The sequence below is a fragment of the Tetrao urogallus genome (assembly GCF_951394365.1).
Source record: "Tetrao urogallus genome assembly, chromosome: 2".
In the NCBI taxonomy this organism is placed as follows: Eukaryota; Metazoa; Chordata; class Aves; order Galliformes; family Phasianidae; genus Tetrao; species Tetrao urogallus.
In genome coordinates this window covers 29,051,047-29,064,372 of record NC_136814.1, presented here as the reverse complement: position 1 = coordinate 29,064,372, position 13,326 = coordinate 29,051,047, and the positions used below count along the sequence as shown (strand labels likewise).

The window sequence follows — 13,326 nt, the reverse complement described above, 5'->3', positions numbered from 1 at the left end:
TTTGGAGACCAGCCTGATTTGAACAAATTGAGAAGAGTGAAGCAGTCTCTTCATGTCCTTGGGAAAAGCCTTTGCCATTTCAGCATTACAAGACATGGTCCCCTTTCTTCACAGTGAAGAAGAAAGAAAAGGTGCCAGCACAAGAAGGTTCTGAATAATTTTATATAATGTCAGTGGGGCAGCAAAAGCTCCCTTTCAATCTCCTTTATGGTTGGTGAGCATGCGAACGCAAGGTGGATCCAGGAGGGGAATGCAAAGAACTAGTGCTTGCAGCTCGAACAGGACGAGAAACAAGCTGCTGTTCACCAGTCCCCACCTCTGTCGTTGCCACTTCCTTACAACCCTCATCCTTGTGGGTACCACTTTGTGCAGGGCACTCAAAATGCACACAGTGAAACACCTGGAGAGAACAAAAAAGGAAGATAAACAATTAAATGCTGGCAAAAGCATGATCAAAGTAAGATGAAATCTGTATGCAAGTATGCAGGCCAGATCAGTGCAAAAGCACTGATAAGAATAAAATAAGAATGCCTCAACATGAGCTCACAACCATTATTCCATGTGACAGCAATGTTACAAGGTGATACAAGTTATAAGAGTGGAGCAAGAGAAGGCCTACAAATTATACAAACTGTTACATATGACACTGAAAATCAGAAAGATGGTTCTAAGGCAGAAAGAGATAGTTGTGATTTTTCCTTTGCCAAACAACATAAATATTTAATACATGCTATTGGAAAACAACAACAATTACATTAATTGTTTTATACATCTAATATGATTTAAGTGCATCTCCAAAAGACTGCTATTCACACACACCAGAAATGGAATTTAAATCGTTAGCAATATGATCCTATTTCAGGATTGCCCACTTCTGTAACAACAACGGTAGCTCTACAGATGTTTTATGTAGTTATGTAGAAATGTATTCAAGACTGCTCAAGGAAACTGTTACTGAAGCAGATGGAATGTGTCCTTTATTACAGTGATCAGTTTTGGAGGCTTCAAACAATACCTGGACCACTATCATTGATCTTATACGTAGCTGATGTCTTTAAAGTTCTTCTCACAAAGAAATGCAATTGCTTTTAATCCTAACTGCTCTTTCCCAGGCCTTGTCAAGTTAAAATGGACAAAATCAAATACCATAAACAAAACATAGGTATACTACATATTCATAGAGGAATACACAGTATTATATTTTTTTATCCTTTCTTTAATACAACTGAAAATCCTATTACTCTTTTTGTCCATCCTTGCACAAGTGCATATTGAGCAGACATCTGCAATGACATGTCTGCAATAGCCCCTGGGTCTTTTCTGAGAAGGTAGCTAGCTAATTCAAATTCTAACAGCATGAATGAAATGAACAAAAAAAAACAAAAACCAAAAAAACATTCACAGTCACTGGCTCTTTTTTTTTAATCTCCGTTATATTTTCTGGTTCCTTTCAATGTAGAAATTCCTTCAGATTTTATGTAGATACACTGTGATGTATGTTCATATTTCCATACATATGTACCTATGTTCACATAAAGATGCACTGCCACCTCTCTATCTGCACCATTGCCACATGTGCAAGGAATGGAAAAACGGCTTTTTCTCTGCATTTCTTCTGGTGATTTTTTTCTAAAGTCCAACTAATGTCTACAGTGGCGTGAGTTCCCTCCATCTGCTTCTGCTCTTAAGAAGCCAATTTTTGTGTTCAGTTCCATTTCTTGAGAAGCCACTTTTACATTCATTGCTCTCCTTTGCTTTTTAAAGTAACAGCCATTGACATTTTTCCAGCCATACTTATCAGTATCAGTATTTTTAGAAGAGAACAATATATCTCATCGTTGTATCTCTTTAATACATAGCTTTCCTTGAAAGGCAGTACACTCTAAAGAAAGGAATGGGTACCTATGAGTTAGAAATTCCTTATTTCTACTGTATCTTAAACCAACAAGGTTTCTCACCTGAAGTTTCACTTCCTATAGTATGTTAAAACATAGTACAGTTAGCACTGAAATTTACCTGATACTAGTCTATAACATCTGAAGTAACTAATTCTTAAATTACAACTTTTCTTGTTACCACTCTTTCACACTAAATTCTCAGCATCTGGCAAATGTTACTAACTCTGAGAATTCACAACATCATTTTCAGTTACTCTGTCACTTTAACATATGCAGAATACAGCTTGTGAAAGAATCAGATAGACCTCATGTACTTCAGTTTTGGAATTATGTATTTAAGCCCAGTACTGTTGAAACAAAAAATCTGGTATGATTTTCTCTATAAAAGCTGAGATCACACTTCAGTATCATTCTCTAATTAGTAGCATGTTAAGTTCACCTGGAGATTTGAAGGAAGGTTTGACATACAAAGCAAGTACATATAAGCTGGTGCAGTAATTTGTTAGACAAGGCTTTCCCATTAGCAATTAGATACTTTTTCCAGGTCAGTACTACTTGGAAGGAATAACAAGAGAAAGCGTACATAGTCAGTTAGAAGCATCAGATGACCTGCCTGACAAATGGTAAAAAAGGCCAAGAAAAAATTATTTTATTTATGAAGGCGGTATATCTGTAAGCTCAAGAAAAATAGTTACATTTTTATCATGTTGTAAAATACAAAAGAAATTTACTAGGTCAAGTAAATCTATGAGCATCCTATCTTTCAACACACAGAAAATATGGTGAATGAAAGATGAGTTTAAAAGATGAAAACATTTACAAAACTGAGAAATTTTGTGGTTTTTTGTGCTTGCTTTTTTTGTAGCTTCAAAAATCAGATTGTGCCTCAAAGTTAAGAGGTATGCTGTGGCAGTGTACTGACACCACAAGTAGGTAATACTTTCCTGCTTGTTACAGTTAAACTTGTGATGAGAACATGCTGCCATTAACATCTTTTGTTTAAAATGAAAATGGTTTGCCACAACATACCACTTGCTGTGGGCAAATAATTCTGGAAATGCTTACAGTCTTACGGAAGTGACTAGCAAGACTATCCACTCCAGAACAAACTGAAACTTTTGTTACAATGCTGTTATTCGAACTAGATTTATGGAAAATATCTTGCTACATACTTGGGACTTAATGACAAAATATTATACATTATTTGCTTAATATATATATATATCAAAGGAGTATAATATGGTAGTCTGTGAAAGCTAAGAATGTTCTTTTTAGAAGCTCTAGGAGCAATAAACTGTCTAAGAATTAAAATAAATTAGCATGGGGCACTGTTCTTAAAGACAAAAGGACTTAGAATGGCAATGCATTTATAGTTTCACCAAACCTTTGCATGAATAGGCATAACCTCAACTTCCACATGCTGATCTTCAGTGTAGTTATACAGTTCCATCTATCAGTAATTAAACAAAATATTAAATGCCTTGTAAATGTAAACAGACGTAATTAGAATTATGTTTAGAAGTCCATATGCCCATTACTTTTCAGGGCTATCTTTAAGAATTAAAAGCTGGAAGTAGTGTTTCTTGTAGGCTGATTTCCTAAGTTTAGTCAACATGTCTCATATTCTCTTTTAATGAAGATTAAGAAATCACAGGGATTGGCATGAGAGCAAATAGGACTGCCTATACTGATCAGTAATGGAAAAGGCCTTTTTCATGCACATATTACAAACCCAGAGGCAGTTTCTGATTCTGTATTTCTGAGTACTCACTGATGAAGACTGAACTGTCCTCCGTAAGAGGGAGTCCTTATGAAAATTAAAATATAATTGATATTTTTGGTTCGATTTAATGGTCAGCTTCTTTCCAATTGTCTACTGAAAGCTAATGTTGACATCTCATTGTACAAACAATGCTATCTGACAACTCATTCGATGCTAAGAACTAGACCCTCTTACACTAAATATCAGAATGATTGAAGGTGGAAGGGATCCCTGGAGGTCATCCGATCCAATCCTAATTAGTAATCACTAATAATCACAAATCACTAATAAGGGTAGAAATGACAAACTCTAACACCACTACCTATGGTTCACTGTAAAGGGTGAAAGTACAATGTTCTGTGGGTGTAGTACGTAGAAGGACATAGAAGGAGCTGTAGTGCCTCTAGTGTTTTGTTACATAAGGTCCTGATGTTGCAAAGACATATACATGTTCTTAAATACACAGACAGTAAATTGTTCCACTGAAATCAAGAGAATGATATTGCACTTGGTTGTCACAAGACATTTTTTCTGTGTAAGATGAATAGAAGACATCCCTCCAGCCATTGTTGGCTAACTGATTTACCAAATATGAAAGTAGTTATAAGAGAAACTTTTACAAATAAGATTTTCTTATGAAGAATGACATTTTTCTTGCTTTTGATTCATTAAGAAGATAATACAAAAGCAATAAAACCAAGTAATCAGAAACTATACACCTTTCTCTAGTTCACTACAATGCTGTTTTTATCAGTCATCAAAATAAGGAATTGTTTAAATATTAACCAAACCTGACAGAAATGCTTGTTTGCACAATGTTTCAGGTCAAAACCTGAAACACACTGATGGTACTTTGTCTGTGAAACACATCAAACCAAAATTATCTTCAACTCTAGCAACAACCTTACGAGTCTGTAGAGTGCAGAAATATTATAACACCATTCACTAATATTTAAATACAGAAAGCACTCGTTTTCATTCTGCTAGATTTCTGGAGCAAAAAGAAGGAAGAAAAAAAGTTCTCTTTAGAGGGTATTATTAATTTCATTGCAAGATACCAAAAATCGTATAATTAAATATTCAAGAATATAAGTTGTATTAACAAATCCTTACCTCATTAGCTGTGTTCTGAGTTCCAACTATTCTGATAAAAGATGCAGGCTGTTTATCAAAAGTGATTGTTTGCCAGGATCTACAAAAAAAAAAAGATAATAATAATTCAGAAAGACAATAATTCAGAAAGACAATATTACATATGGTCACCACAACTTGCAGTGAAGTACAGAGGGAGTTCATCCAAATGACAGTACATGATCACTTAAAGGGGCAAACAGAGAAACACTCTGTAGCACCTGAATTTCCAACGCAATTTGTTCATTCTTAAGTGCCTTGTCTCTGCTTCTGTGTATTCATACGCAGTTTATATTACTATAACCTCCATGCAGGAATAATATTCATAGTACTACAAACAAGAGAGAAGACAAAAGTAGATGCCCCTTTAACTACTCATGAAAAATTTCAATCGTGAAAGCTCAGTTAAAGAAAATTACAGCTGTAGGAAAAACAAACCACCACCCCAACTCATTCTGTAATGGAGCAGAGTGGGGGGCCCAGTCTTCCAAGTGACCTAATGCATTCTTCTCAGCTCAGACTGTGAGGATTTCTCCATCTCACCCTCCCAGAGCCAGAGTGTAGCTTTGTCTCTAAAAGCTTGATTGGGAACACTATACCCTTCCTGCTTCATTTGTACTCTTCTGATTTGGGTGAGGTACAACACGTTACAAGGAGCTTCATGAATGGCTGGCAAAGGACATCACTGCCAATCACACCTTTGTGCTCACAGAACACACTGACAGTAAAACAGAAAAATTAAAAAGGTCACAGGAGTTAGAGGCTCCTATGCCAGTTTTCCATTGTGGCCGATAAGTGTTTTAACACAATAGAATTTATATTACCTTTTTACTCATAAAACATGAAAGGTAGGTACAGAATACAACTTTTAGACTCTACCATAGAAGGCTTTAGAGATAAAATGTCATTAAGAATAACCAGATTAACTCACCAAACAGGATAAGCATTGGATGAAATTATACTGAAAGTGTCCAAAATACCTTTAGAAATGTTCACAGAAGAAATAAAGGACTCAACAGAACTGGAACAAAACACTTCTCACCATCAGTAAGTAGAGTGCACAAAGCCATGCAGCATTAACAGCTCTGTTGCTCAGTATGTGTTGTGCTGGAAACTTACCCTGGCAGAAAGCTATCATCTCATTGACACAAACATGGCATTTCTGAGTCTGATTTAGTCTACTACTAGGTTTACAACTCCTGTCAGGTTATATTTGCTTAAAGAAGACTGTGAGCCTGATTAAGACCTAATTTCATGTAGTTTACTAGTATTACTGCATGAAGTAATGGATGTGATTAGAGCTGCTCATCGTAATAGAAACATGAGGTCTGAATCAGTCCTTGGAGGTAGAGCTATTACCTATCTGCATTTCACAATTTATTTACAACCCTTAATTGGCTATGTTCTCCTTCAAGCTGTTTCTTCAAGCCCTAAATGAAATAGAAAATGCAAATAGAGGGTTAACATAGAATGACAGGATGGCCTGGATTGAAAATGACCACAATGATCATCTAGTTTCAAACCCCCTGCTATGTGCAGGGTCACCAACCACTAGACCAGGCTGCCCATAGCCACATCCATCCTGGCCTTGAATGCCGCCAGGGATGGGGCATCCACATCTTCCTTGAGCAACTTGTTCCAGTGCTTCACCACCCTCTGTGTGGAAAAACTTCCTCCCTTGTTCTAATGTAAACCTCCCCAGTTCTGTTGACTGCCCCAAGATCTGAAAAGTTGCCATGATCTAAGAATTTTTTTTTTCCCCTTAACAGGAGAAGATTTTACTTGAGTTTTCTTCTCATTTTAGTCTACTACAGCCAATCAGCTAACCTTCACTGCCAAGTGTAGATGTGACAATTAGACAATCGCAACATTATTTCTCTTAACAAAGTATTCCCACAGTTAGCACAATGCATACGCTTTTACATTTATTGATGTGAACTTTAATGAGAAAATTGATGATGTTAAAAATCAGATCTCTCCATCCAGTGATCTGTAAAATATTAGTAACTGTTCTATACAAAAAGGGTTCTGAACCACAGGAAAGTTCTTGAGAACAGCTTATGCTTTCCTAGCCTTTAAGATAGAATGTATTTTTTTGTAGAACTTCTGAGGACTGGTTAAAAAAGACTGCCAGATGATAGCAAGAAGGATTGAGAGAAAGGCCATAGTAGATTCTTTTAGAACGCTCATCTAGATCAGCAACTCCAGGAACCTCTTAAGTTCTTCCACTTCCCTTCCTTTCTCCTGTACTGCTGTTATTTGGATTGGATTATAATTACCCTTTCAATAATTCCAAAACATGTTATAAAATATAAAAAAACTGAAGAATTTTTGAAAAAGAATGTGAGATTTGAATGGAGCTAGGGTTTTCAGTAAATTTGGTCCTAAGAATATTTACTATTTTATTATGCCCATTATGTTCCCTTCCCACTGGGGGAAAAAAAGCCTGAAATGTTAAAATTATACACTGCTTGCAGAAGAGTTATTAAGATTCAAGAATACTGCCACCAGAGAATTAGCACTTGATGAGATAATGAGAACATCAGGTCTTTTAATTTATTCCCTTAGCAAAAAGAAAAAAGCATAGTAGAAAACAAGAAAAACTGATTTGAAAAAAGTAACTTTGGAAATAAGGAAGATCAACCTTCATCACTAAAATGCTGCAACAACTTTGACTATAACAGAGCACTTGAGAACATCATAGAAGAACCACATAGAATCACAGAATCACAAGGTTGGAAAGGACCTACAAGATCATCTAGTCCAACTGTCTTCTCATTACCCTTGCTACCACTAGCACTAAACCATATCACGCAGCTCCTCATCCAGGCGCCTCTTGAACACTGCCAGGGACGGCGACTCCACCACCTCCCTGGGCAGCCATTCCAGTGCCTGACCACCCTCTGAGAGAAAAAGTTCTTCCTTATGTCCAACCTAAACCTCCTCTGATACAACTTATGGCCATTTCCTCAGGTAACATTGATATATACAAGGGAATATCTCTCCAATACAAGTATAATTATGCAGTAGAAAGATAATTTATGCAGTGTAACTATCTATACCCGTATGGGAAGACAGATAACTGAAAAAAATATCATGACTTATGTGTGCTCTCTTTTTATACTTTCTACTAATAAAATAAATTCAGTCGGACTTCTATGTATGTATGAAGCCATAACAACCATCTTCAGTGGCATTTCTCAATTAAACAAAAGACATCCTTGGCAAATCTTCAGTTTCTTTTTAATTTTCTTATTTTACTGCAAGTTACACTTTTAACATAAGAATTTCTCCACAGAATTTTTATTTTGTAAATGTTTAGTCAAGCCATGAATATTTATTTCCTTTCCTCATGAGAAATAATAGATTTATTCTCATAATTCCTTTTACAAAAATTTCCAGCGAATTCAATGAATATCTCTGGTGTTGATGCATTCATATGTCACTATATTCAAGGAACAGCAGCATTAAACCTTATCTAAAGCATCTCTATTTTTGGTCTGGGATTAAATACTTCTGTAAAATAAGAGCCATTTCTTCACCTTGGCTCCCCTATGCCAAGAAAACAAACCTTTCAAGCTAATGACAGTGCTTTCCCATTAAGTGACATTGCCACCTTTGGACTTCCTGTATTTGTGTATTCTTTATTAGTGATTACTGATTTTTCAGTGTTTAGCTTTTTTAAATATTCAGGGAGTGTAGATGGTTTCTTTTTTTCTGCTTTCATACCCACCTTGGTGGCTGATTCTTCTGGGATTTGCACTTCAATCTACAGCAGTCTTGGTCATCACCTCTAAGATAACACTAGGTACTATCAGAGTACTCAGACTCGTACCAGGGTCCTCAAGATGAAATGCATCACTTTGGTTTGGCCAGCAAAGGTCTCCTGATAAAGTAGCTCAATTTTCCAAAAGAAATTAGCCTTGCTACAGCTCCATGGTGTTTTATTTAACACTCTACATCTCACCTCTGCCACCCAGCTTCTAATTCTCTTGTTCTGTCTGACTCCCCTAAGGAGATGCAGTAATTGATGATTAGCATTCCTAAGCCATGCTTGCATCCTGTGAGCCTGTCATATTTAATTACATTTTAACTATATTCGTCTTCTATAATAGACTGAACATAATTTAGATAATTATCTTTTGCTCTCTTATTCTCTGACTCTGCCCATCTTACTTAGAACTCCTTGCAATGAAAATCACTTTCTCTGCTCAAAGATATAAACAGACTCTTGGGCAAAATGCTTTCATCTCTCCAACAGCTGTCACTGAAAACACGATGGTTCTGTGCATCCCACAACCTATTCACTATATTCTATTCTCAGCAAAAAGAAAATCATTAGAAACCCCTCTACTTTCATGTTTTTTTTTCCTTTCTCTTTATTAGCCTATTGCAAGAAGAATGCAAGAAAAACTGATGTCCATGTAAATTATAATAATAGCTTGCCATTGCTTAAGCTATCTATAGCTTTAAAATTGCAATTCACCTCTTCAAGAATTTAATGGCTTTTCTCAGCATTTAAAATTCTTGCCTGGTTATCTCCATGAGAAACTGATAGCTTTCTAGAGATTTATTATATAGAATGGGATATAAATAGTGACTCATCCCATTTATTTTCTCCTCTTCCAGAAGGAACAAATTAAGAAAGAAGTGGAAGCTTATCTTTTATTGAGATTTTCTAATGATCCACTGGCATTACAAAAATACTGCCGTACTGTGGGATCACCAGAGCAGCACTGATTATAGCTGAAACCAAGTTCAGGCTAAAGGCATAAGAGCAAAGAGATAGATATTACTTGTAACCAAAATTCATCAAGATGTAATAACCATATCATATGCATTTCCTGGCTTGCCTTGGGTTAACTATGTGAGTTTTGAGAGTGCATGCTGAAGCTCTTCCTTTTCCAAAGTGTCGTACAACCTCCATTTTTTGTTCCTCCCTCCAAAAATAAGCAAAAGAGTTGAAAGAACAAGCAGAAATGAACAACAGTTGAAGAATTTCAACTTTCAATAAGTAACCTCCACTTTGCTTTCTAATGCTTGCCTGCATGCGTCTTATTCTGTCAGTGACAAAACACACCTCAGGTTATTTGGATGTGGAATACTTCAGTGATGACTACAACTTTTAGCTGAAATCCAGTATTCATTGTGATGAATGCGGAGACATTTGTAAAAGGAGATGAAAGGAAAAGGAAAGAGTAGTTGTGTTGACTTTCCATAGATCAGTCTGATGACTGCACTGAAAACAAGACAGCAAGCAAGTAACTACCACACGAAGCTGCCAAATAAAAAGCTGTGTACACGAGTAAGCAACCAACAGAGACAGGAAAAGCACTGTAGTACATACTGCATGGTAAGTATTACATTTCCTGCTCTATTAACAAATAATATATTTGCCTCTGTTGTAGAGCATCTAACAGTACAGATAAATGCTTTAAAAATGCTATAACATTATTGCAACTTATCTTTATAAAATAAGATCTACAGCTACCTCATAAATTGCCAATAAAAAAAACATGTTTTCCATTATAACAGTACTAAACAATAAAGCAAAATAAAACTATTCCTGCTAAAGCTGTCATTAAACAGCATATTAATTCAGAGTGCCAAAGCCATAAATCACAGAAGTCAGTCACACTTGGTGCTCAGCCACTTCCTTTTCATTCTGTTTTCCAGGTCACTAACGGGGAGAGAGAAAGTAGAAGAAATGCACTGTGAAGACTGAAAGGTCCTCTGCATTTTAGTTTTTAACTTACACACAAATTAAGTGCAGTTCTACCTGTTATCTCTGTCGACTCAAACCTGAGCCCTAAAACTGGGTTTCCATGTATTCCATCATGACAGCACACTCACAAACGAGGGATGCAAGGTAGAAGCTTGAAGTAACAGCTTGCCTTCTGCAGCTCTCTTAGGGCCAAAACTTACCAAATAATAATGCACTACTTCTACATATGTTATAGTCCACTGAAGGGATAGCAAATATATCTTATTCAGTCTACTGAGGAAAAAATATAAAACACCAAGGACTAGCAGTACTAATCGCAGAAGTAATGAAAATGGCTAAGGGAAATATAATGAACCCAGAATAAATGTAAGAATATTAGAAATTAAATATCTGTCACAGTGATCGTTACATGATCGCTTTTATATATATAATATATATAATGCCACCTCCCTTGGTAAAAATTCCCTCAGAAGTTTTTATTCTAAACATAATTCCTATAAGGAGGAGACATAATCTGGAAATAATCTGAAGAAAATGTGTGAATATTTCTGTAGTTATGATTGGTCCTTCCCACTGCAATGACAAATTCTGACAAAATACCTGTACATAGTTGTAGATCTTATACCTCTAATAACAGTTTACTGAAGTACTAAAAACCTTTTATTGTATATGATTTATTGTAGAAAATTCAAGCTTGATAAAGCAGATTAAAAATTCTGATGTAAAATATATTTAATGAAGTCTATACTTCTGAATTATTTAACAAACTCCTAGTACAAGACTGCTTTATAGCTCTGCTTTTGCAGCTTCAGTGCTTACAACCTGCTATCTTAGAAACAATATTACATGAAATGACATTAAAAAACAGTGAAATTAAGCAACAGTAAAGCTAAAAGTAGGTACTACTTTTCAAATATATCCACATTCCAATACAGGCACCCAATTACACTTCTGTATTGCACAGGCAGTTACTTACTGATTTAGCTTGCTTCGACATTTTGGACATTTTAATAAGATTTTTTTCTGTATTTCTAGAAACATAATTTATATTCTAAAATCTTACAAAAAAATGAAATTATTAGCAAATTGCTGCCAAATGTCTGACAGAATGCCACAAGCCAAAATTCTATGCTGTGTCATGAACGAGCCATGTGTTTTCTACGCCTACATCCTGAGGCTGTGGACTTGAGCATCTTGACCTACAAGTTCATTTTATTTACAAACTTTCCTGTATCGCAGCACAAGCAAAAGACAAGCATGCACAGTCCTAGAGGTTGAACTGCTTTCATTGTGTTCACTCATTACCAGTATTTATTGCTTCTGATGTTCATTTAGATAGCAAAGATAATGAACAGCCAGCCAACACATGAACATAACCAGTAATACAACTAGTGGGCTGCTTTTAACTGGAAGGACTTCTTACCCTGTAATCCTAGAACAGTTTGTAAGCTACTGATCACACAATTTGAATAGTTGATTAACAGCAAATATATACAAATATTTTTAGGGATAGGAGACAGAATCACGCTCTCTATTAATCAGTTCCTTTGTAGCATATAACGTAACACTGTATTTATCACTCTTCTCTCTTGCATTCCCTTGTGCACCACTTCATGCACCACTCATAAAAACTTCACATTTACAGCAACTGCCCTTCTGTTATTGTTGATAACATCTAATTGACATGTCAAACCTCCATGGAACGCAGTAAATTGAACCACAGCCTCTAACAAGAACGAAACAGTGAAAAAAGTAAATCAGCATCAGCACCTTCTCATAACAGCAATAGAAACACAGAGGTTTGCTAATGGAAGGCAGGAAAACTATAGCCCTTTATCCTACCAAACTGAATTATCTATTAACCTCACGGTCAGAAAACAAAGCCTGCTGACTTCAGACTCAAACTTGCGTGGGCTGCCTAGAAAAAAAAAATGTAAATACATTCACGACTGCAATAATTTTAGCGATGAAACTGAAGTGAATTACATAAAAACAGCAAATGCAACTTTTGTTTCTGTTATTGTGTTGAACAGAGACAATGTAACTGCGCTCATTTCTGGTTCTGACAAAACCAAATTTAGGCACGTTGTTCCCAACTCAGTACCTTAATACTGAAGTATACAGAGTAGAATAAATTAGGTAAAATTAACAAACATCATTTTAAAAACAGAATAAATGATGAAAGAGCATGAAGTAAAGTCAGGCAAAATTGTTGAAACAGCACACACATAAAGTTAAAGGAAACAGGCAGAATGACTTCATAAATATAGCTGAGGTGTATTAAAACTCATTAAGAAAAAAAAAAGTAGTTTACAGAGATACAAGCAAAATAATGAGATGAAATTAGGTAACACAATGTTCAGTAGTGGCATTGACAAAAAGAAAATTCTCACTTGAGAACTCAGTGTAAAGTGCAAAATGCAGAAGGGAATCAAACAGATGGAGTGTTATCCTAAAAACCACACCACATCCACAAAGTACAGAAATTCCCAAAGGATGAATCCAAAGATATAATAGTTTTTTCATTTTGTGATTATATAAAGATATAAATATATATAGATATAATAAGATTATATAAAGATATAATTTGCCCTGGTAAAAATACTACTGTGAATAAATCAATGGCTTAAAACCGCATGTATCTTTACACAGGATACTTGTAATGCTTAAGACTACACTTGTTTTGTCCACCATAAGAAAATGTTGACTTTTCCAAGTATTAATGAAATTAGATCTCAAATATCAACAACCTAATTAGGGCAGATCCTTAGAAATAAAAGCAGAATGTCATATTTAGCATAAGATGCAAT

At 35.5% G+C, this 13,326-nt stretch overlaps 1 protein-coding gene across 2 annotated transcripts in view; it reads right to left on the bottom strand.

The window, feature by feature from the left end:
- Window positions 1-205: 205 nt before the first annotated feature.
- The window catches only part of BTBD9 (BTB domain containing 9), a gene marked incomplete at both ends in the record, with an annotated part of 109,791 nt that continues 96,670 nt past the window's right edge, over window positions 206-13,326 (bottom strand). For both annotated transcript variants that reach the window (XM_079550269.1, XM_079550270.1), the window contains 2 exons: window positions 206-400; window positions 4,774-4,852. In XM_079550269.1, coding sequence (XP_079406395.1) covers window positions 206-400; window positions 4,774-4,852 — 274 coding nt within the window. The remainder of the gene's footprint in view (window positions 401-4,773; window positions 4,853-13,326) is intronic.